General features: G+C 46.5%; 1 protein-coding gene across 1 annotated transcript; it reads right to left on the reverse strand.

Moving 5' to 3' along the window:
* Positions 1 to 13: 13 nt before the first annotated feature.
* LOC144123951 (uncharacterized) lies at positions 14 to 19,486 on the reverse strand. Its single transcript, XM_077656657.1, has 6 exons — positions 19,478 to 19,486; positions 15,089 to 15,191; positions 12,571 to 12,665; positions 9,958 to 10,059; positions 3,228 to 3,290; positions 14 to 218 (listed from the first exon to the last, which is right to left on the reverse strand). Exons 1-6 carry the CDS (start codon positions 19,484 to 19,486, stop codon positions 144 to 146), a joined length of 447 nt encoding a protein of 148 aa, XP_077512783.1. The 3' UTR covers positions 14 to 143.
* Between the last annotated feature and the right edge of the window lie 1,701 nt (positions 19,487 to 21,187).

The raw sequence follows: 21,187 nt of genomic DNA on the forward strand, positions 1-21,187 counted from the left end.
AATTACGCTGATAATACATGTTTGACAGCACCAAACAATTCCTTCTGGCGACGCGCACGATGTTCTAAGAAGGGAAATGCTTCCTGCAATGGCAGATGGCGGTGCTGTGCTGGCGAATGACATCCGCAGCACCAGACGTGGCCTCAGATGGAGTCGCGATAGCCGGGGTACGCCGTGTACAGGCTGTACGTCTGGTACACGCTGCACAGTATCGATAGCTGCAAGACGAGCCAAAAGAAAGCGTGACGCGGCACATTTTTCTCGCATTTAACCTGGTGTGTCAGCATGCGAACGAAAGACTGTGATTATCTATCTAGGACGGTTGTTTATAGCAGAAAATAGTAAGCATGATATCATTTTAGGTCTCACTGAGGCAGTTGGACCTTCTTAGACCTTCTCCAAGAAGCATATTTGCGAAATGTACCCAAAACGTTCCGGCTGTACAGTGCGCATAAGCACGAATTGAACGTCTTTCAGGCGTTTTGCGATGCGCGGTGACAAGCAGTATTCCCTTCAGCAGACCAAGACCGACAAACTTATCCTGGTGTGATGGACACTTGATTGTTGACAAAAGCCACAGTGCTGAATTGAGAGCGCACAACCTGGACACATTTCTTATTGTGTAAATAGTTTGTATATACTACTTCTCCCCCTATCCTCTATTCCTGTCCCCTCACCTCTTTCATTTCATTTCTCCATTCTGCCTGCTATCCTTTATTTCCGCTTCCCCAGCTCAGGTGATTCAGTATCGATGGCAGATGCCAGGGCTAGCAAAAATCTTTTCCTTCCTTTTTGCTATTATTTTAATTAAAAAACCACTATCAGCATCACCACCAGCCGAGGCGCCATCTGTGCTCATGTAGTTTTTCTAGTCTTGTTGCAATAATAACTAAGGAAGACTTCATTATTCCAGGAAGATTAAAGGGCCACAGGAAAGGGTGTTCGAGCTTGGCTTTAAAGTGCTTGCATTATGTGGAGTACAGGCCACCGAGCGTTCATGCCGCTTTCGAGACTTCGGCCCCACGCGTCGTGGCGACGCGTGGTGCCGGGCTTTCGCACGAAACCTTGCATACGACGTCACGTCGTGGAAGTGACGTTAGAAGCTGGAGGTTTTTCATTGGTTCGCCGCGCCAAATTTTTTCAGACGTCAAGCAGCTACCACGGCCATAGCCACTCCGCGCGCGTCGGCAGCCGGCAGAGGTGAGGGAGGGGCTGGCGGAACGTCGACATTTGGTGCGCGAAAATTGACGAGAGGAGACGGAAAGGCATATAACTAATCTTCCTCAAAAAGCATTAAAAAGGTTTCCTGGCGGATATTCGTGAGGCGGCGTCCTTTACCATCCCTGATATATATATATATATATATATATATATATATATATATATATATATATATATATATATATATATATATATACTGCAAATTTATTGAGAGCCATTTTCTGAGACTGTTTAGGCCCAAAGCGATCACCTTCGTATTAAAGGGACACGGAGATCAACTCCAATCAACTGTCGTTCTGAGCACAAATCAGTTCTGTGACAAATTCGCGCTGCATTGATGTTAGTACAGCAGAAAAAAAGGACGAATTTATTTCAGCGAAAATTGGATTGAAAAAGTGGTGGTCGATTTGCGTAATTAGGCCAAATGAGAATTAGGTGCATCTGCACTGTGTGGCCATTTATTTTCATCGTTTATCTTGGTTTTGCATTGTCTATCAGGGTTATGCTTTTTTATTCGTGATATTGCTATATGATTAAACTGGTATATCAAGTGTATTATGTGTGTTGTGTGTGTTTGCATGGCATGGATCAAGCACAGTGGATACATAAAACACTGTTTATTACAGGCATTCTACACATGCATATCAGTCACGGCTACCGTTCTGCAGGAAAAACTGGCCCTTAAGCTCCGCCTTAAGGGTACGACGTTAAAGCGTTAGTGGGTTAGTAAGTAAGTAATTGGCTTTGAGGAAAGGAAATGACGCAATAACTGTCTCACTTATCTCGGCGGACACCCGTACCGCACCGTAAAGGAAGGGATAAGAAGGGAGTGAAAGAAGAAAGGAAGAGGTGCCGTAGTGGAAGTCAATGCCCATATATGCGGAATTGGTCATTCTCTACTTTGCATTCTTAGATAGCTGGGAGTCTTCGTACCACTCGTGGCGCAGTGGTGCAGCGGTTGAGCGATGCGCCAATGCCCTACGATGGCAGGTGCTGCCACCGGTTTGGCTTGGGCGACCCAGGTTGCTCTTGCAGCGCAACCTCTCCTGACCTATCATTACTTGAACTGCGACCTTTTATGGTGGGCAGTTTGCTCACAACCCGGTGGCCAAGTTGTGATGACACCGCATGGTCACGTGACCTAGACCCCCCCCCCCCCCCCCTAGGTTGCTTCTCTTGGGATTTTTCGCTCACAACGCCGCCGACGACGACGCCGGGTTAACAGCACAACGAGAGCTATAATGCTATCGCGTTAAAATCTGGTGTCGTCGGCATTGTCGTCGGTGGCGGCGGCGTTGTGAGCGAAAAAGCAGGTGGTGCACCTGCTACATAGGTGATGTTACCTTGTGACGTCATCCCAACCTGCCAATTGTGGCAGTTGTGAAACACCTGTTAACTGCGTAGTAATCACATTTTCGGGTGTAACAAAATGAAAATAACACAAGGCTACCTACATAAGTATACATACACACACACACAAGGACAGGTTGCCCATAACCCGGAAGGCAGGTTGCCACCTGCCAGAGGGACCACGACAAAAGGCTTTTTTTTCGTGAATGTGGGCTTGAGTGCTAGCGCACTGAAGTTTTCCCGCCACTCGATTCAAGGTCTTCACGTCAAGACCGAGCCGGTGATTCCCGCTTTCGAGTGAACGGTGGTGTTGCTTAGCCTGAGGCTTCCGCCTGCATAAGTGCAGGTATGAGATGTGCCTGTAGGTATAGTGCTCGCGGACAAGTGCAGAGGCCGGGAATTGCCGCAGGAAGTGCGCGGTGCTGACGTTATTCATAGTTTCAAACAGTGGCTCCCATAACCATCACCCCTTTACTTCCGCTGCACAGATCGTAGGCAGCCATTTTCATATAAAGTGTATTAACTGACTCATTGCTTATTGAGATTAGCGCAGCTGCAAAGGAGGCTATAGGCTGGCGCTCTAAACGAGGCGCGCTTAATATCCCAATGGTGAACGCACGGCAAGCGTCCAGATCTCGAGCCCCTGGCATACTTACACGAAGCGCTGTCGCCACGAAAATGTGTGGAGGTGACGAATGAATGGCTTTGTCAGCATTGTACTGCAAGAAGACAAAAAAAAAAGAGGGCTGACTGTCAAAATTTGCCATGACAGTCAGCGATACTCCAATACAACTGTGAAGCCACCGGTGTTCGAACCAATTTGAAGGTCTGCCGACCTCTCCTTTCCCTTTTGACAGCAAAGGAGCGTGTAATAACAGCCTCAACACACCGCTCTAGTAGCTTGGTGGAGGCACTCTTTTCTAGGGTAAAGAATACTGCTCAACTGCGTAAGTTCCAGTGGTCTGTGTTAAAACGCCTTCATCTCTCTTTATACGAAGGTGATCTACTAGCTGCTGTGGTGTTCGAATGATTCAAACAAGGAAGCAACTACAATTGAATCTGAGGCCGGCCAAAGTGCTATGTAGAGAAAAGCAGTACAGCTGCGTTAAATATTCGCAATTGAAAAATGTTATGTCACCCTTAATCATACGACGGATACCATTGAAAGGGGCGCTGTCTTGATAGAGACGTCAAGGTTCTGCACAGGCATCGCCATCTCTTCTATAGGCATCTCACTCTAGGGATAAACGAGCACTTGACCGTAGAGCGCGGATAAAGAGCAGAAAACCGGTGAATTCACGGTTACAACGATGCCCGAAGTCACAACCTACGGCATAAAACGTGGTTGCTCCACAACTAGGTCAGTGCGGAAATGGCTTCCAACGGGATAGGATTCTGCCTCAGACTTGCGTAGAAAAGAGTTGGAACAGTACGAGCTCGTTATGATGTACGCACCTTTGAAGGAACCCAACAGTCACCGAAACCAAGGCGAATGCAGGGGACAGCGTTTCTTTTTTTAGTTTGTCATGTTCGTCAGTGTGAAATTAGTAGTGTAATCATTTTTACCTAGAATATAATTGACACGGAAGCAGAATAAAAAGACAATCTGCCAGTGAGCTTTGGCGGCGGCTGTCCAACCTTCTACGTTGAATAAGGACTTTTGTCTGGACTAGTTGGTGCACAGCTAATTGACGGAAACCACAGCAAAAAAAGAGAGAACAAGAGGGAACACACAAGACAGGACGGGCGCTGAACTCTCGACAGGCAGGTCTTTACGGCAACGACATTATAACCAGGGTGATGGCTGAATCATGCTGGATTCGTCGACATAGAAGAGTGCCCAATGTAAGAGAAATTGGGAGAGGAATCTGCGTTCCTTCCAGTGTCTTCGTTCTTTTCTCCACTGCGATTTCCGTCAACCTTCCACTTTCGAGCAAATTCGTGCTGGTGCGACGATGTGTCGATAATATACTCCAACTAGATATGCCGCCGAATGCATTCGGCCAATTTTTAGCCTAGTGGTTTGAACGCCCACCTCGCATGCGGGAGGTGCAGGGCTCGATCCCCAGTGCCGCCGGGTGCCCCCCGGGGATACATTAGGTACAAGCTTTCCCCTGGTCTGGTGCTCGGCTAGTAAAAGGTGAAATGCTTGGGAAATTGGTCGTTGACCGCACCTTGAGTAGAACAAGACAACATTGTGCCATGGCGCTCTTTGGCCGCACATGCACTTTAGACATAAAAATTTGCTGCCGTCATCATTCGGCCAATTGGAATATACTAAGGGGCAGCTGCATGACCGGGACTTGATGGTCTGAACATTCACCAGCTGCCGCAAGAGAACGCTAACGCTGTCCAGGTGGGCCGCAATAGAAACGCGGGATTAGGGGTGAATCCTCTCGAAGCGGCTCCGGCAGCTATCGCTACCACTTCTTCGCGACGCGGAACAGCAAATAGGTCTCCGAGCTTTTTTTGATAAAAGTTACAGCTCTTATGAACATAATGTTTCCGAAAAAAATTCTCTTGTTTTCTTTCCCTTTGGCGACGAAACGACAGACAGGTACAGTTGTGTCATGCATGCCTATGGACACCACATAACAGCTGATGGTGCTCTCTGTTGAGTGTTCATTCCCAGGGCCATTCGAGGATAGCGCTCTTATTGACATGCACGTAAACTCGGGCGTTTTCAGTTGTGGCATACAGCAGTATTTACTCCACACAAATTGCTCGTGTGCATCTATCGTTGTAATAAGTGCAGGCACATGCTTATGGACACAGCGGCGAAGAAGGCTAGGCAGTAAGTCCAATCAAGAGGTCCGGAGCACTGGGGCCCGCAGAATGTGGACAGGCGGACGATTTTTCAGCTAAAGACTTAAGTAGAGTGGTTGAGCATCGACCAAGTTGAACCTTTCCAACGCTGAGCGTGCCACTGAGCAGCAAATAGGAGAGACAGCCTCGGCCAAAATTGTTATCCTTTGCTTTTAAGTCGTGTGTATATATTCTCAAGGTGGATCCTACGGGGCGCCAAAAAGGAGGGCAACTAAACTGCTTGAAATTAAGTTGAGGATAGTGAAGCGAACAGAAACGAAAATGATAGTTGTAACCCTAAGAAGAAAAAGAGAGGACATTATACCAGGGAACAAGTGTGAAGTTAATGTTATCCTAGCTAAAATCAAGAAGAAATTGGCATGCGCAGTGCACATAATAAGAAGAGAACGTATACGTGGACAGTCTATTTTCATGAAAACAGGGCGAAAAAATAACACGAGGACCGAAAGAAAGCAAGATGCACTAAGAGCACGGACTCCCTCTCAACTAACTTTATTCACCATGGTGCAAACTTCTTGTACTTATGGGCGGCTCTAATCGGAAAAGAAGGAAGGAAAACTTTTGAAACATACGTTAAAAACGCAACAAACAAGCAACAGTGTAATAAACTCGTGTCGAGAATGCAACTTCCTTACCTTTGGCAAAACAATGGTATGTTTACTGATGCGCGTACAGTATACGTGTACCGGCTGTTCGTATGGCACTATTCTACCATCTTCCGCGTTATCTGATCTAAGTGTAGATAACTCTTGCTTTATAAAATCTTGGCTAGTACTCCTTGCACTCAAGAAAGTGGGCTGCAAGGCGTGAATCAGTGTGCTTGTTTTCGACATTGTGGCTTAGTTCGCGAAGGCTTGCGTTTACGCATCTTGGACGACTGGACGACGCCTCTTGGATCACAAACACTTGATGTCACCGGCGCTGCATTTTCTCTGCAGAGCTTTCTTCGCGTGTTCTACGCGCTAGTCGGCATTCATCGTTCCCCTTCCGTACGTCAGAATATCTTAGAGAGAACAGGGGTAGAGCTTTAGAGCGAGGAATAAGACCGCTAGATTTGCTGTAGTCCAACCAGATCATCACAACGTCACGTTTTGCCCCACATGTGGCCTGCGGCTAAAATAACAGGCGCAAAACTTCCTAAACCTCGCAAGATCAATAAACGATTGCAATAACTAAAGACGCGTTAATCTATGACACCAGGTTGATTGAGCTGCACAGTTTTGCAAAATCCGGCGTTCGGAATTTTCGAGCGTTTTCTCGTTCACCGAGGCTCACTTCGCAATTTCAGTGCGACAGCGCTACTTCGCGAGGTGTGCGATGTTTGATTTTGAGGTGACCTTGGGAAATCAATAAATAAATAGAATATTGCCGCGACTGAGATTCGAACCCGCGGTGGTACGTACAGATAGATGAGCTTCGCTGACCAATGCACGAAAGCACTATATAGGCTATCACCGCACCCGATCACGCCTCGTGTTAAACTGCAATACACTCTCGCTCAGTGCACTGCACATCGTCTTCATCAACTAACGCTACTATCAAACTTATATTCGCGCCTTGAGCTACGTGCCGATAGTGCGTGACGGTAGTGTCAGAAAGATGTGCGCTGCATGCGTTGGCGTGGACAACGCTGGGGCAGGAACACGACACTAGAGGAATACGTGCTGGCATTGACAACATTGCTGCAGAAACGCGGCACTGCAGCATAGGCCGCCGGCGTACATTGGGTAAACTGGCATTGACGATGAAAAAGTTGAAGACGCGCATAACTGGCTCCCTGGGTCAGTGGACACTTAAATCGCGCTTTCAGGTGCGTGGTGGTGGTGTCCACCTGCAAAAAACTGTGCTTTCGCACGAGATTTCGTTCTTAGCAGTGCTAAACGGCCAGTCAATTCTTTTTCTCCGCTCAGGCGGGTTCAGTCTAATCGATCCTAAACTCAATTGCAGTGCACATGTGACGGGTCATAACAAGTAAGCATCAACTTGATATTATAGATAGCGTAATTAAATGTCAGGGGCCGATGGGCGATAAGTAACAAAAGGTCGTGTTTTACCCTCTCTCCTTAGCCTGCAGCATTACTTATCGAGTCTATACTGACGACGCTCTGATTACACCGAGCTCAGAAAATACACCGACAAGAAGCCGGCAACCTGCAAGGCCTTCAGTGTAGACGTCGAGCATTTGCACTTATCTCTGCCTCAAGACGGCTTTTTGGAGAGTGTATACGCAACTGTATCGTGGAGATCAACGACGAGCCCGCCTTCACAAACAAGTGGGGCGTTCCAACAGAGTTTCCTACAACTACTCTGTTTACATCTACGTTTCACTTTTGCAGGCTGGAAATGACAAATGTGCACCAAAAAAGTGGTAGCCTGCATTGGGTCTAGCATAGCCTGATTATAATAACCAAATTTTTTTTAGCTATGAGGATAGGTCACTGGAACTTGGGATGTAATGGGCTCCACCATAAAACATTCAGATTTGTTGCTGATTACCTTGTTGCTGGTCATTCGTGTTTCAGTACCAAGATGAGCAACATCCTGAAAGTTATTAAGGCATGCGGCTTTAAACTGTAGTTTACATTCGAGACCGCCAAGGAACGCTTTTTTTTCTTCAGTTTTTAGACATAAAGACAAAGCTGAAAGCAAATCATAAGCGCCGCAACACAAGATCATCTTGATCATCAGATCAAGATCCCCAGTTTTTAGCTCGAGACATTCCAAAACACCTAAGAACAACCAGGTCATGTCTCAAGAATTCCCTGAAGAAACCGCGTTTCCAACTAGTGAATAATAGCTTCAGAGCCCAGGTCAGTAGATTAGTAGACGCAGGCTACCCGCAACAACTGCTATAGTAGGATACAACTTAAGTCCGCAGTGAAGCTCCGCCCACCTTCAGGACCACCGCAGAGGATCCCTCCACGACAAAAAAGTTGTCCTTTGTCTAAACTTTTTTTTATTGCTGAAACAAGAAGCTAATCGCAAGAAAAAATTATAAGCTCAAAAATTCTGACTCCTCCGGCTTGTTTGATATAGTGAAACATTAAAAAAGTGATTTCGTTTACTGTTGTGATTGGTCAGTGGAGTAACGCAGGAAGCCGCCTACCATGGTCTATTGTTACCAACTGCTTTATTTTTTTCTTGGATCCTGCTGCAGCCCGCATCTCCTGAGAAATGGCTCAAGGGTTAAATTGAAAGCAGTCACAACCAGCCCAGGAAGTCGTAAAAGGAAGGCGTTCACATCCATTCCTTATCTTCATCGCCTCTCACTATGTCTGAAGAACGCGGCGAAGCGGTATCAGGTTGATCACATTTTGTCCACTCCCTCGAAACTGACCCGCATCTGCTCACCCGTGCATCGTAAACTCGAGACACCGAATCGTCTTACGCATAACGGCTGCAATATACGCCATAAAGAGAGCTCTGCTCATTGTATACCGAAGCTGTCGTGTATGAGATCGCCTTAACATGCGGCGCCCAGTACATAGGGCAGACTGGAAGATGCGTAAGCATAAGTCGTTGCGAACGCAGCTACAATGTCGAAAAGATGAGCGCCTTACAGTCCACAGTCTCGCCTGCAAGGAACGCGACTTAATATTCAGTGCAGCTAGAGTGCTTTGCAAACACATCGATCAGAAAACGTGGGAGGTGGTCGAATCACATATCACCAAAAAAACCGGGGCAAGTTCCTCGGCAAACCTATCGTTCTAACAGGATGCATTCGTCGACACGAGTTCACTTCACTGTGGCTTGTTTGTTGAGTTTTTCACGTAGGTTTGAAAACTTTTCTTTGCAATTACACTCACCCATGAGTACAAGAAAAGTGAACCGCGGCAAACAAAGTTAGTTGAGAGTAAGTGGCTGTAGTGCGTCTTGCTTCCTTTTGGTCCTCTTGTTTTTTTCGCTTCTTTCATTAAAACGGATCGTCACCAACTCGCTTTAATTTTATAACCGGTGCTTCGTTAGGGCGGCAGAGAATGAAGTGGACGAGTTAGGATATAGGCGATATCGCTCAAGGGCAAAGCGGCAAAGGCCCCTGAAAGGCAGCTTTCTAGCCAATGGCGCCGGCCGGTTGTGGTGACGTCATGGTTATGCAGATGTCAGCCTGAGATCGCGGGGTGCTGGGAAGTGATAGGGGATTAACTTTGGATTAACGATATTAACCGCGACGTCACGACATTTAGGCAACGCCATATTGGCTGGAGGGCCTCCGTTCAGAGGCATTTGCCGTTTCGGTGTTGGGTGGTATGCGACTGTACGTATATAGCTTTCGAGGAGAAGATGGCAGCAGGTGGCACAGGACAGGGATTTGGAGAAATATGGGAGCGGCTTTTGGCCTGTAGTGTACTCAGTTCGGCTGCTGCTGATAGCGACTGCGGAGGCCTAAAGGTCCACCCCTAAAGGCCAATTTTTTTAAAACGTAAGTAAAAAGGTAATTCTCACTCTATTTAGTTTTAGAGCTCCATTGCTGCGAGACAAGCACTCTGCTACGTAGTAGAAAGGCAAACACTGTGGCACCGAGACTTTTGTCCAAGGCTACACGTGTGCACGAGTGCCTACCTTGTTGAGGACGGCTACAAAGAAGGCTGATATTATGAAGAGGTCCGCGCAGAAGTGGAAGACGTTCCAGTACAGGAACACGCGCAGTGCCTTCACTGGTTGCTGGAACAAGAAAGGCGGGGGCGAGCGTGTTGGTCCCGGACATTGCAGTTCATAGCCAATTAATTCCGTTCATCAAGTGTAATAACACGAGTCAACATTGCGGAGAGTGAGGGACCACATAACATCCTCGGTGTGAGACGCGCCGCGCATAACAGCAACCACGATGCGTCAGCAGTACGTCGAAATCAACGCTTTGAAAGGACATTAGACGACCTGATGCGTGTGTGGAGACACACTCTGCGCATATTTCCGCGCGGCCTCCACCTTGTTATCATCCGGAACAGCGTAACACGACCACACGCTGTACTGCGTACCGATAAAACCCAGCGCCACCGCTGCGTCAGCCGAGGCATGCGTCACCGACGGTGGCTACAAAAACAGGCTGCCCGGCTGGGAAGGGCCGCTTTTATTCCTTCCGCTACCGAGACGAGCGTAGCGTTGGTATGCTCGTCCGCTGCCGTCGCTAATCGAATAAACAGTTGTTACGTTTTTATGTTGGGATTCGTTCTTCAGCAGAAACGACATCCCACACGTGTAACTGAATAAAGCCATTTTTTTAATATCGTCTCAGGTAATATTCACTTATAAACAATAATTCATCCAATCACACGGCTTCTTTAGCCACAATCAGTAAAATGTAGTACCGTGAAAATTGTAAACGCGTGTCATTCACACCAGATAAGGTACGTACCAATTTGACGCCACTGCTTTTCATGCTGGCGGGGCCTCGTAAGAAATCTTTTTTTGGAGCTTACGGTTGCGCTTACAGCTCTTCCAAGTTAAACAATGAAACCGCAAGGATAGAGTTGCATCCGTCATAGGCCTGAATAAAGATTTTCAAGCACCTTAGCGGTGTTTAGCAAAACCTGCTTTCCGATTATTTCTCTCACAACGCTCGCAAAGGAATTCGACAGCAAGATAGCCCGTCAAATTCGTGTACCTTGCACTTGGGTAAGTGATAATGAGTAATTACTCCCTGATTACATATTCAGGATGCACAAGAGTGACCGCGTCACAATAAGGAGCGTTCCAGGCTGTCGAGTCAAAGCGTTCTTTTATCACCTGCGGCCACCTTCACTTCCGGCAAGTAATCTGGTGATCAGTGATGCATATTATTCTAATAAATATAGTCTCTTTTTATTTGTATGCTCATTTTAAATTCAGCCGTGATAAACATTTACTCTATGTTGCGGTTGTTACAAAAGGATATACGCAGTACTAGGTAATGAAGTTTGATAAAGGGCTTACATTGCGCTAATAAGTCTAAAACTAATAACAAAACATCTGCAGAGAAATAATTGGGGATATTTAAAAATATCTTGCAAGACTTCTGTCATTTCCCTCCGCAGACCAGAGTGGTGGAAAAACCGTACATGAAATTACAAAGCTGGCAAAAAGCAGAAAAGTAAAAGAAATTGCCGTTAGCACCATTTCGACTAATCAAATACGAGAGACGTTGCACAGCCGGTTAAATAAAATAATCCGTAAGAAACAATCGACTTGCACTGACATCTAGATCTTCGTACACCTCTAATGATGCACACCTGAATGACATTGATCTCTTAAGAGCTTTTAATGCACTCATTGCTCCATGACTAGCGGCACTTATTGTAGCAGTATACTCACTTTAAAGTTACGTAACGCGAGAAGTGGGGATTGTATGTGCCTAACGCATTCCGAACTGGCAGGAGCGATAATTCGCCTACAGCTGAGCAATCATCAAGAACAGGGAGATGAGGGGCTAGTTAAGACACCCACACGAAAGAAACTTTGAAGGAAAGGAAACACTGAGGAATGTTCTGTTTTTTTTTTTTTGCGATGGTGTTGAATAGAGAAGAAAATCAAGTGCGCAGTCGTTTTAAACGGGAGACAGTTTCTCAGAAAGTAGAATAAAGGAAATCACATGCCGTCTGTGGGATTGGGATTCGAATATATATATATATATATATATATATATATATATATATATATATATATATATATATATATATATATATATATATATATATATATATATATATATATATATATATATATATATATATATATATATATATATATATATATATATATGAGCTCCGCATGTCGCTTTCTTCAGAGATCTAGGGCAACCTTTGGTCGCCGTTAAACGACCATGCGTCACACAACTGAGGCTAAAGTACGACTGCACGTCGCTCGCTCTATATCGGCCAACTTCTGCTGGGTATTCCAGCTTAATGTTCTGCTCACCAGCCGCCCGCTTTCTTTGGAGGGTGGGGCCAGGAGACGAAATGCTGGAATTACCTCACACGTCGTACTCTGCCAAGTTCGCCCAGAGGCGAGTCTTTTTTACGTTGGCTCTTAAGTGGGCGGATAAGCGTCTGTACCTTCTGGGTAGGTGACGGCTCCCTCCAATTTTCCCTCAACTCAAAGCCAACGGAAGACTGACAAAGTGGGGATACAAGGCGTCAAAGCGCTGAATGCGTTACGCGAACACGCCAAAGGCGAAGGCCGACACCCCGGGATACGCACCCTCCTGACGTGCACCAGAAGGACCAGGTCCGCTCCAACAGCAAGCGCGGAAATCACGATGTATGCAATGGTGAACACCCGTGTGGTAGCGGTATCTGCAAAGTACGATCTTATGCCGCTGGTAGCAGAGAACACGTCGGTGTCGTTACTGTTTCACCGCGAACGAAATTAATACGGCGTGACGCTGCGGTTTCGTCCGCGTTTTACAATGACAGAGTTCCTCCAGACGTGTAGGAACACCGATATTTTCACTCATTATTATAGCCTTGCCGGAGAGATTTTTTTCTAGTATTTTTTACCAATGAACACCTTGAGTTCATTGGTAAAAGATACTATAGAAAATGACAGCGTTCACGTCGTGGTGCTTGTGAACTTTTTATTTCTTTAGCACAGATGGCACTAATTTTAATTATGACATGAGGGTTCGTGCGTGCATGGACAACGAGTGGGACAGGAATTTAATCATATTCGCGAAGGCATTGTTACATCAAGCCCCCCCCCCCCCTCTTTATTCGCACATTGTTCTGGTAGTTCCAGACAGGGCAGCTTAGACGAGCGTCGGGCCGATGAACTGGCATCTCCGAAGGCTACATTAGGATGGCGAGAGGATGTGGAAGAGCCTTGCGCTTATGAATTCAAAGATGAATTCACGCCATCCTAGGAAGCCTCGGCGTTACTGCTTTAAGTCTGGAATACGTTAATGCCGAACCAGCTACAGTGGCATTGGTCCACACAAGAGCGATATGTGCAGTTTAGACGTGTTGAATAAAGATTACGCTGACGGGGTACCGAACACTGCCTTTGACCACTGACGTCGAGCCTGGGATCCCTTACTTTACAACGGTGCGAGGAATCCATGAGAAACAATTTACATGTTCGAACATGTAGATCTTCGTACACCTCGGATGAGGCACACTGGATGACATTTGTCTCTCGTTTTTGCGTGCTCATGGTTCATATGACTCGCTGGGCGTGTTCGCTTAGCCACACGAAAAAAAAGAAAGCAAGATGAAAGCCTTCAACGGAGAGTTAACTGTTCCCACACGGGCCAGCTCCTCCTGCCCCGCGGGAGGTGACGGGCTGGTTTAGACAAAAGGAAGTGCCATAATTAGAGAGCTTTAGCACAGTGTTACCGTATACCATTTACGTCTAGCGTCCATCTGTGCATGAGCTGTTGGCAACTGGCGGTATACGGTACACGGTGATGGTATGCTAAATCTCTCTATGAACCGCTAGTCTGGCTGCCCGAGTTAAAAACCCGGTGTCGTTTCGCACGTTTTTGCATACATTCCAGGCTCATTATTTATTGTTGTTAAACGCTGAATTAGGGAGAGAGAAAAGAAAAGAAAAGCACACTGCTGTCACGGGATAAATCGAAAGCGATCCGATTGGGAAGGGGTTATTTAAGCCGTCGCGACAACTCCGACGGTTGTAAGTGTGAAGCCGTTTACTGTTGCGAAAGATAATTTTCTGTTGTTATCATATATAAAAGAAGAAAAAAAGACCCATAAGCACAACAAAGAAGAGAGTCCTTCACCAGCGCCGTGAGCGCCAGCGTTACAAAGTTCATGTGCGTTCTTACATACTTTGGAGATCAACATTATCCCCACAGTGATACTTACGATACTTATACAGGGCTGTGCCACAGCAATTGTTGTTCCATGCCACAGAAAAAAAGCAAAATTCCCCATTTCTAACTCTTTTTCCCTGCAACAGTTTTGAACAGGGCCAGCAATTTAGAAAAAGAACACGAAACTTTCCCTAAAGACCATGAAAATCCTATTTTCGCCAAATTCTAAACCTAAAATTCAATAGAAAGGGAACAAAAATTCCCCGAACATTACATAACTGCCCGGAAAGTAGCGTTCCTCTTGGCGCATTTCACACAGGCAGCTGTTTTCGAATGCGCAGCCCAGCCTAGCCTAATATGCACGTGTGCTTACTCGAGCCAGAAAAATAGTTAAAAGACAGGTTTCTAACAAAATGAACTATGATAAATTAATCGCGGATGATGAAAGCGCTGCAAAGTGAAATATATTTTAGAAGACCTAAATGATTACCAGGAAAGGCCTGGAACATTCTGCGACCGGAAGATGTTTGGTTATACTGAGTGGCAACTTGGAGGCCTGAACCAAACTCAACGGCGTGAGAAAACGTCAACGGCATGAGAAAACGTTTCTTCTATTACACAACTCACGTATTCACCGTATAATCGATAGATTGCTCCAGTAAGCAGCTAGCACCTGATCATAACGAGTGAATGATTTACTGGGTCACTCAGCTAATCCCTTGCTCGCGGTTCAGGTACGTACAGTTTGTCTCATGGAATTTGCAACATCAGCATGTTGTTAAAGAACAGCCTGTGTGTCTCGTATAGCTAATGCACAGATAATTCTATCATTGCTGACAGATTACATAGACACTTTGTACACGTGTGCCAGAAGCTTAAGTGCGGAACGTTTATGCTAGCTGTGCGATCTCTTCGCCATAGCCAAGTCACGTCTGTGCTCTCGCTCACCAATGGCCTTGGAGTACGTGGGAAAGGGTTTCAGGGTGATTGGAAAGTCACGCTCCTCGACCAGGCTGTACACGCACTCTCCGATCGTGGCGCCATTGAAGAGCTGCGGATGAAATGGTGAAGAGCTGATTGACGGAGGAGGTGTCCATATGTAGTGAAGAAGCGAAAATATAAACTGGGCGATTAAAAAAAGTGACAGGACGGTTGCCACTGTGTAACGCGACATTAAGCAACAGATGTTAGGGCTTTTATATGTTAACTATATGTTCAGGTAGAGAATACGTGAGAGACTTTTTTTGTGTAGTTCAGAGAGCTGTTTTTATACTTTTCCCCACATACTCGCTTTTCGATTATACCCTCTGCAGTCCTCCGCTCTACGCGAGCGGCACCACCGATGACCCTCCTCTCGGGCAACAGGTTTCGCAGCAGCTGCCCCACATGGACCGTGCTACATTCCTGTGTTCTCGCCATACTCCACCTCCTTCTTCTACGGTTACCCCCCTGGCAAGTACCTCCGGTTACGCATTCCTACGTTATCGCTATACGTTTCTCCTTCCTGGGGATCTACCTTCCGGGTGGTTCCCATGGCAACCATTCTCCGCTTGCACCTTAAAGGGGCTCTAATAAAGCTGCGGTATGCCTCGAATGGTAAAGCACTCCGCTTCAGGAATATTGCCCAGCATGAATTTTTTTAACGCGCCTTGTAGAAGCTGAGTTATCTGTAGTCAAATTTTGAATTTCAGCGTCTTCGCGCCTTTCCTTCTTCTATCGTCCCTTTTTGCACGCTGGAAGGTCGGCGCTCCTCCGCCGGCCCCACCTCTGGAGGCCTGGAGGCGCAGCTTCCTGAGTCCTGCCGGAGCTACGCGGCTTACTGGACGCCGCCTTGGTAGCTGCCTGACGTATGAAAGAATATAACCAATGACCATCTCTCAACTTGTATACGCAGGTGCGAGCGACGGAGGAGGGTGCGAGCATGAAGAAGTCGCCGGGAAGGGCTCGCCAACTTTCGCTCGTGATTGTGGGTCCTCTGCTGAGCATAGAAGTGTATTATTTGTTTCAGGTGTTCATGACAACACAACCACCTCCCAGTGACGCCTTCCTACACTTTCGCTATACCTTTCTCATTCCACGGTAATCTTTCGCCTCCTTCGAGAGTAACTACTCTCCGGGTGGTCCACTTGAACCACCGACCGGCTGCACCTTCTTACGCTCTCGCCATACTCTCCTCATCCCATGGTAACCCCCCCCCCCCCTTACAGGATAAATACCCTCCGGGTGTCTGCAGCGGCAACCACGCACCGGCTGCCTCTCTTAAGCTCCCGCCATACCCCCATTCCACGGTAACTATCGTCCGGTTGAGGATTCCTTCGCTCTCGCCACACCATGTAGTCGTCCTCGGTAACCACCTTCCGGACGGTTCTTGTGGTAACCACCCCCCTGTTACGCCTTTCTACGCTCACGCCATAGCCCTTTCCTTCCATGGTAACACTCTTCCTCTTCCCAGGTTTACTACTAGCCGACTAGTTCCATGGCAACCACACACCGGTTACGCCTTTTTGCGCTGTCACCATGCCCTCATTTCGGTCGCGGGCACACTGTATCCCTCCACTTACGTTATACCCTCCTCCTTCCACGCTAACCACCCTCCGAGTGGTTCCCATGGCAATACGCCCACCGATTACGCCTTCGACTACAACACGCGACTGCTACTACGACGCGAAACCCAAGAACGGGCGCATAGCAGCTGTCGCTGTAGAAAAAAAAAATGTACAGGCAAGCTTACGATATGACGCGACATATCTGCGTTAGAGGTAGCGGTCGATAATTACGCTTTTACATTTATCGCCCTCCCATTGCGTCTTTAATTATATTTGATTTCGGAGTCACTTTTTCGTTTTCTTTTGTGCGGGTCCTCTGGTAGATGGAGATGGATAGATGGGTGGGTGGAGGCTTTCTGGAGGGTTAAGGTTGGTGGAGGTTGAGGCGGAGGCTAGTGGCTGGAGGACGGGTGCAGGCTCGCATGTGGAAAAGGCATTTTCATTATCAACTGCTCAAGAATGGCAAATGCGACACTAACGAAAAGGGAAGGGACGAGCGCCGACTCGCAACTGATGCTTCATTAGGAAGGGGGGGGGGGGGGTGCGGAGGGGCTTCAGACGGACAGAGAACTGTACTGTATGCTGCCACAGTGAAAAAAAAAATACATGCAAAAGGAAAGATCTAGTCGTGTTGGATGAACAGCAAATGCTTGGGCTATGCGTGCAGAGGCTATGGTGTCGACGACGCGTGGTTCTTGTTCATAACTTTCCGTGGTGTTTGAGGGCATATGATCCTCTGGCAAAATTAACAAAAATTAAAAAATAACAAGGAAAAGAAATACTGCGATAAACAAAGATGGCGCCACTGAAGACTTGTGCAGAGCACGAATATCATGCCTTTCAGAAAAGCTTTTCGCTGATGCGTTAGAGCGACTGCCGCGCATCGTAGAGTTCCCTTTGTCGCAGACACCTAGCCTTTTGAGAACTTGCTAATGATTTTTAATTAAATCAATTCTACTAGATAATAACAGTGGCAAAATATCCCCGTGAAATAAGCAGACAGACGGCTTCTTCCGATAAGTTCGTAGAAATTGTGACGTCAGGCTTCACTGCTAGCGTTGCGGAGGTTAAAAAGCACCACTAAACACAGCTCTCGGCTACTGATCCGGAGTTCCCGGGTTCGAACCCGACCGCGGCGTCTTCGTTTTTATGGAGGCGCCCGTGTGCTGTGCGATGGCAGTGCACGTTAAAGATCCCCAGGTGGTCGAAATCATTCCGGAGCCCTCCACTACTGTACCTCTTTCTTCCTTTCTTCTTTCGCTCCGTCCTTTATCCCTTCCCTTACGGCACGGTTCAGGTGTCCGCCGATATGTGAGACAGATACTGCGCCATTTCCTTCCCCAAAAACCAATTATTAATTATTAACACAGTTCTAGTTGTCATTTATAGTAAATCCAGTAATGCTAAAATTTGTTGTCCGAAACGTGTACAGCGTACGTTTCATAAGCTCTCTTCCAACGCCTTGTTTTTAACATGTTAACTGCGTGCTAGCCTTTATCCAATTTTAGCCGAAAATTTACCGGCGAGAAGTTTCTCCGCCTCTGCACAAAGCTTCGTGGGAAAATGTCCGGGTGTAGACCTAAAACTGTATCCAGATCTTTTGTCCCCCGGCAGCAGTGGTTCAGGTACCATGCGACGTATCGCGCAGATGCAAAAGGTTTATTGACGAAAACACGGGAACTACGTTCACAACGCTACCTACCTCAGTGTCGCAATAAACGTCTTCGTTAAGAGAAAAGAGCTTTGTGAACCAAATTCAACTAACTAGTGTGTGCTTTGCAGCTCAAGTAAAGCAGTCTTTGCTGGTGGCCGTGGTGTTCACCGAGGCAGCGCTTTCTTACCAGACTTAGTTCTTCTTCAAGGCTGCAGAAGCTGCTACTTGAAAGTTGGAAGTGTGAATACTTGACATGCTGAATCCAAGCAGGCTAGTAGCTGGTGAGGCGGGGGCATCCCTGGCTAATATCGAGCACGTCAGCTAGATTAGTGTGAAGGTGACTGAGGGGCACATAGCTGGTAAACTCACGTTCATTAATGTTTCGTGAAGACCCCACACTGCACTCGTACTCACTATTTAACAGTGGTGATAGATACGGGTATTTGGTCAGTATTGTACCTGCTGTTCCGTTCGACAAAGCGGGGGCTGAAAGAAAGTGTGATAAGTGTCTGCTGATAAGAACACACAGCCTTACCACGCAGAATCCGGCAATAGTCCGGAGCCACGTTATAGGCAGGTTTGTGCAGCAAATCGAAACCTGTAAAGGCCAAGAGGTAGCAGGAAAGCAACATAAAAGACGTATAGAGGACGGAGGTTTTTTCAGTATTCATAGGACTCTTGTCAGCTGACTTTAGAACCTTAGAAAATAGAATGGAGTGGAACCAAATCAAAACAGGGTCGGACAAGCAGTTTGTGACCATGATGAACATGGTAAAGCATCCTCACAATAATGCATCACTCATGATTTTTCTTCGGTCCAGGAAAGCGAGCAGTTTCACATACCGAGGTGCCAGGTGACAATTCTTAAACCAGTGCATGCGATCAAGTGTGTGTGCGGATTCGCAGCTGTCGACCTTTTCTGACTGCAGCCAAGCGCCCCAAAACGGTGAGTTCTATGGCCGCACGCTGCACAAATAAAAAGGGAAGCATTGCTTTCTTTTCTGCCCATCACTAGCTCCGCTGCAGTGGTCGTAGCCGAATCGTGTGTTCTCAATAGGCGTCCGTTTCGTAGAAGCGCACTGTGCACTAAATTTCGCCCCATATTCTGGCAACAAAGAGTGCACCACAAGGACTCACCACAATCATGCTCGCGCCAGCCGGTCTCTTTGTCTTGGAAATGAAAGTCTTGTTGTTGCCCTCAGTTGCGCCAGATGCGATCGACGTCGTCTTCTACTTCTTTTCGCGTGACTTGGCAAAGGCATGTGCTCTGCACCTGGAAGCAGTAGCGTCGGCTGCAGATGCCGAGTGAAAATTTTGCAAGCATCACTAGTTGGCGAGAAATTTTAAACGCAGAATGTATTCGACGTGTAAGCCTAAACAGTGAAATAATTGCTTAAATCTAAGGTCTATAAATGAGCTCCCTGTGACTTAGCCCTCCTCCGGTGCTAAGAAGGGAAACAAACAGAAGTGGCATTGATAGTATTAGCGCACTCCACAGTCCCCGCCCGTAGAGAGTACTCATAAGAAGCTTGGCCTCAGAACCGATGTTGGCATGACGGCACCGAGCGCTACCCACGTCAGCCTACGCAGCCCTAAAGATGTCGCACATTACGAAGGGCGCCCAAGGCTCCGAATTTACGTTTTCGCATTGGCCTGGTAGGTATACAATGCATGGGCACGTATATTATGTGGCCGGATTTTCTTGAACTGCTACGCTTGTGAGGAAGCTGTGTGGCTTTGTTTTTCTTTATTATTCCACAGAAAAGATACACAAAGTTAAAGTTGATGTAACCAACTGGATCCTTTGCCGATGGCTATAGTTAAGGATTCGTCACAAAAATCAAATTTCTACATGTGCACATAAAGACATTTGACTAGTATAGGTGCGTTGTACTGTTCCGCTAGTATATGTCGTTTTAGAGCTGATGCAATGTTGGAGAGGCGTTTAATGCTGGATGGAATGGCATTCCACGCTTTACCGCTGATAAATGATGCTGAATTCGACGTCCGTATATATCGCGTGATACAGGTAGAATGACGTTACTGTTTTTAGCGTGCCTAGTGCTCCTTGAAGGTGGTAGCAAGATCGAAGAATCTTAAGCTGCGCTCCGATGGCTGCGCTCGGATGGAAGTTAATGAGTAATTTTTAAGAGCGTTAGCTCTTATTCATCACGTTTCTCGATTTCTTGTGGTCTGCTACCACCTCCCATCGGTGCGAAATTTTTTAAGTCCGAGGAATTCAAGATGGCAGCCCCCATAGTAAATCGATATAGCAACCCGATTGGTGATTGATTGGTGACGTCATTAGTATACGAATCGTTGATTGATGGGTGAGGTCACTGATTTTGTGACGTCATAATTAACTAGTCACGTGGCTCTTTAATCGCTTATAACTCAGTAATTAATGAGGTCATCATAAAACGAATTAGATATTTGAAATCCTCTAGATGAGTATAAAACACTTTAGACACCAATATTAACTAATGAAGTTAATATCTTGTTATGGTTAAACTTAAATTTAATTGTTTATAAATAATTATTCGATGACGTCATGATCTAACTAATTGCATATTCGTAATGGTATCGATTGGTAAAATATGTTAGACACCAATATCGCTTTAATTAGGTTAATATTTAGTTATGGTTAGGCTTAACATGGCGACCGTGATGTCAGCACTCGGCAACTAACAAGGCGGTAGGCGCCCGCTCGCCGTGAGGTATCGAAAAGTACCCTAATCGCGTGGTAATACATCGCATGGACGATAGATTGCGCTACCAAACAGCTAACGCCAACGCCTTGCACACGATGCATGGTGGCATAATTTTTTCCCTTAATAAGAATTTGAA

This window comes from Amblyomma americanum, chromosome 3, assembly GCF_052857255.1.
Source record: "Amblyomma americanum isolate KBUSLIRL-KWMA chromosome 3, ASM5285725v1, whole genome shotgun sequence".
NCBI lineage: Eukaryota > Metazoa > Arthropoda > Arachnida > Ixodida > Ixodidae > Amblyomma > Amblyomma americanum.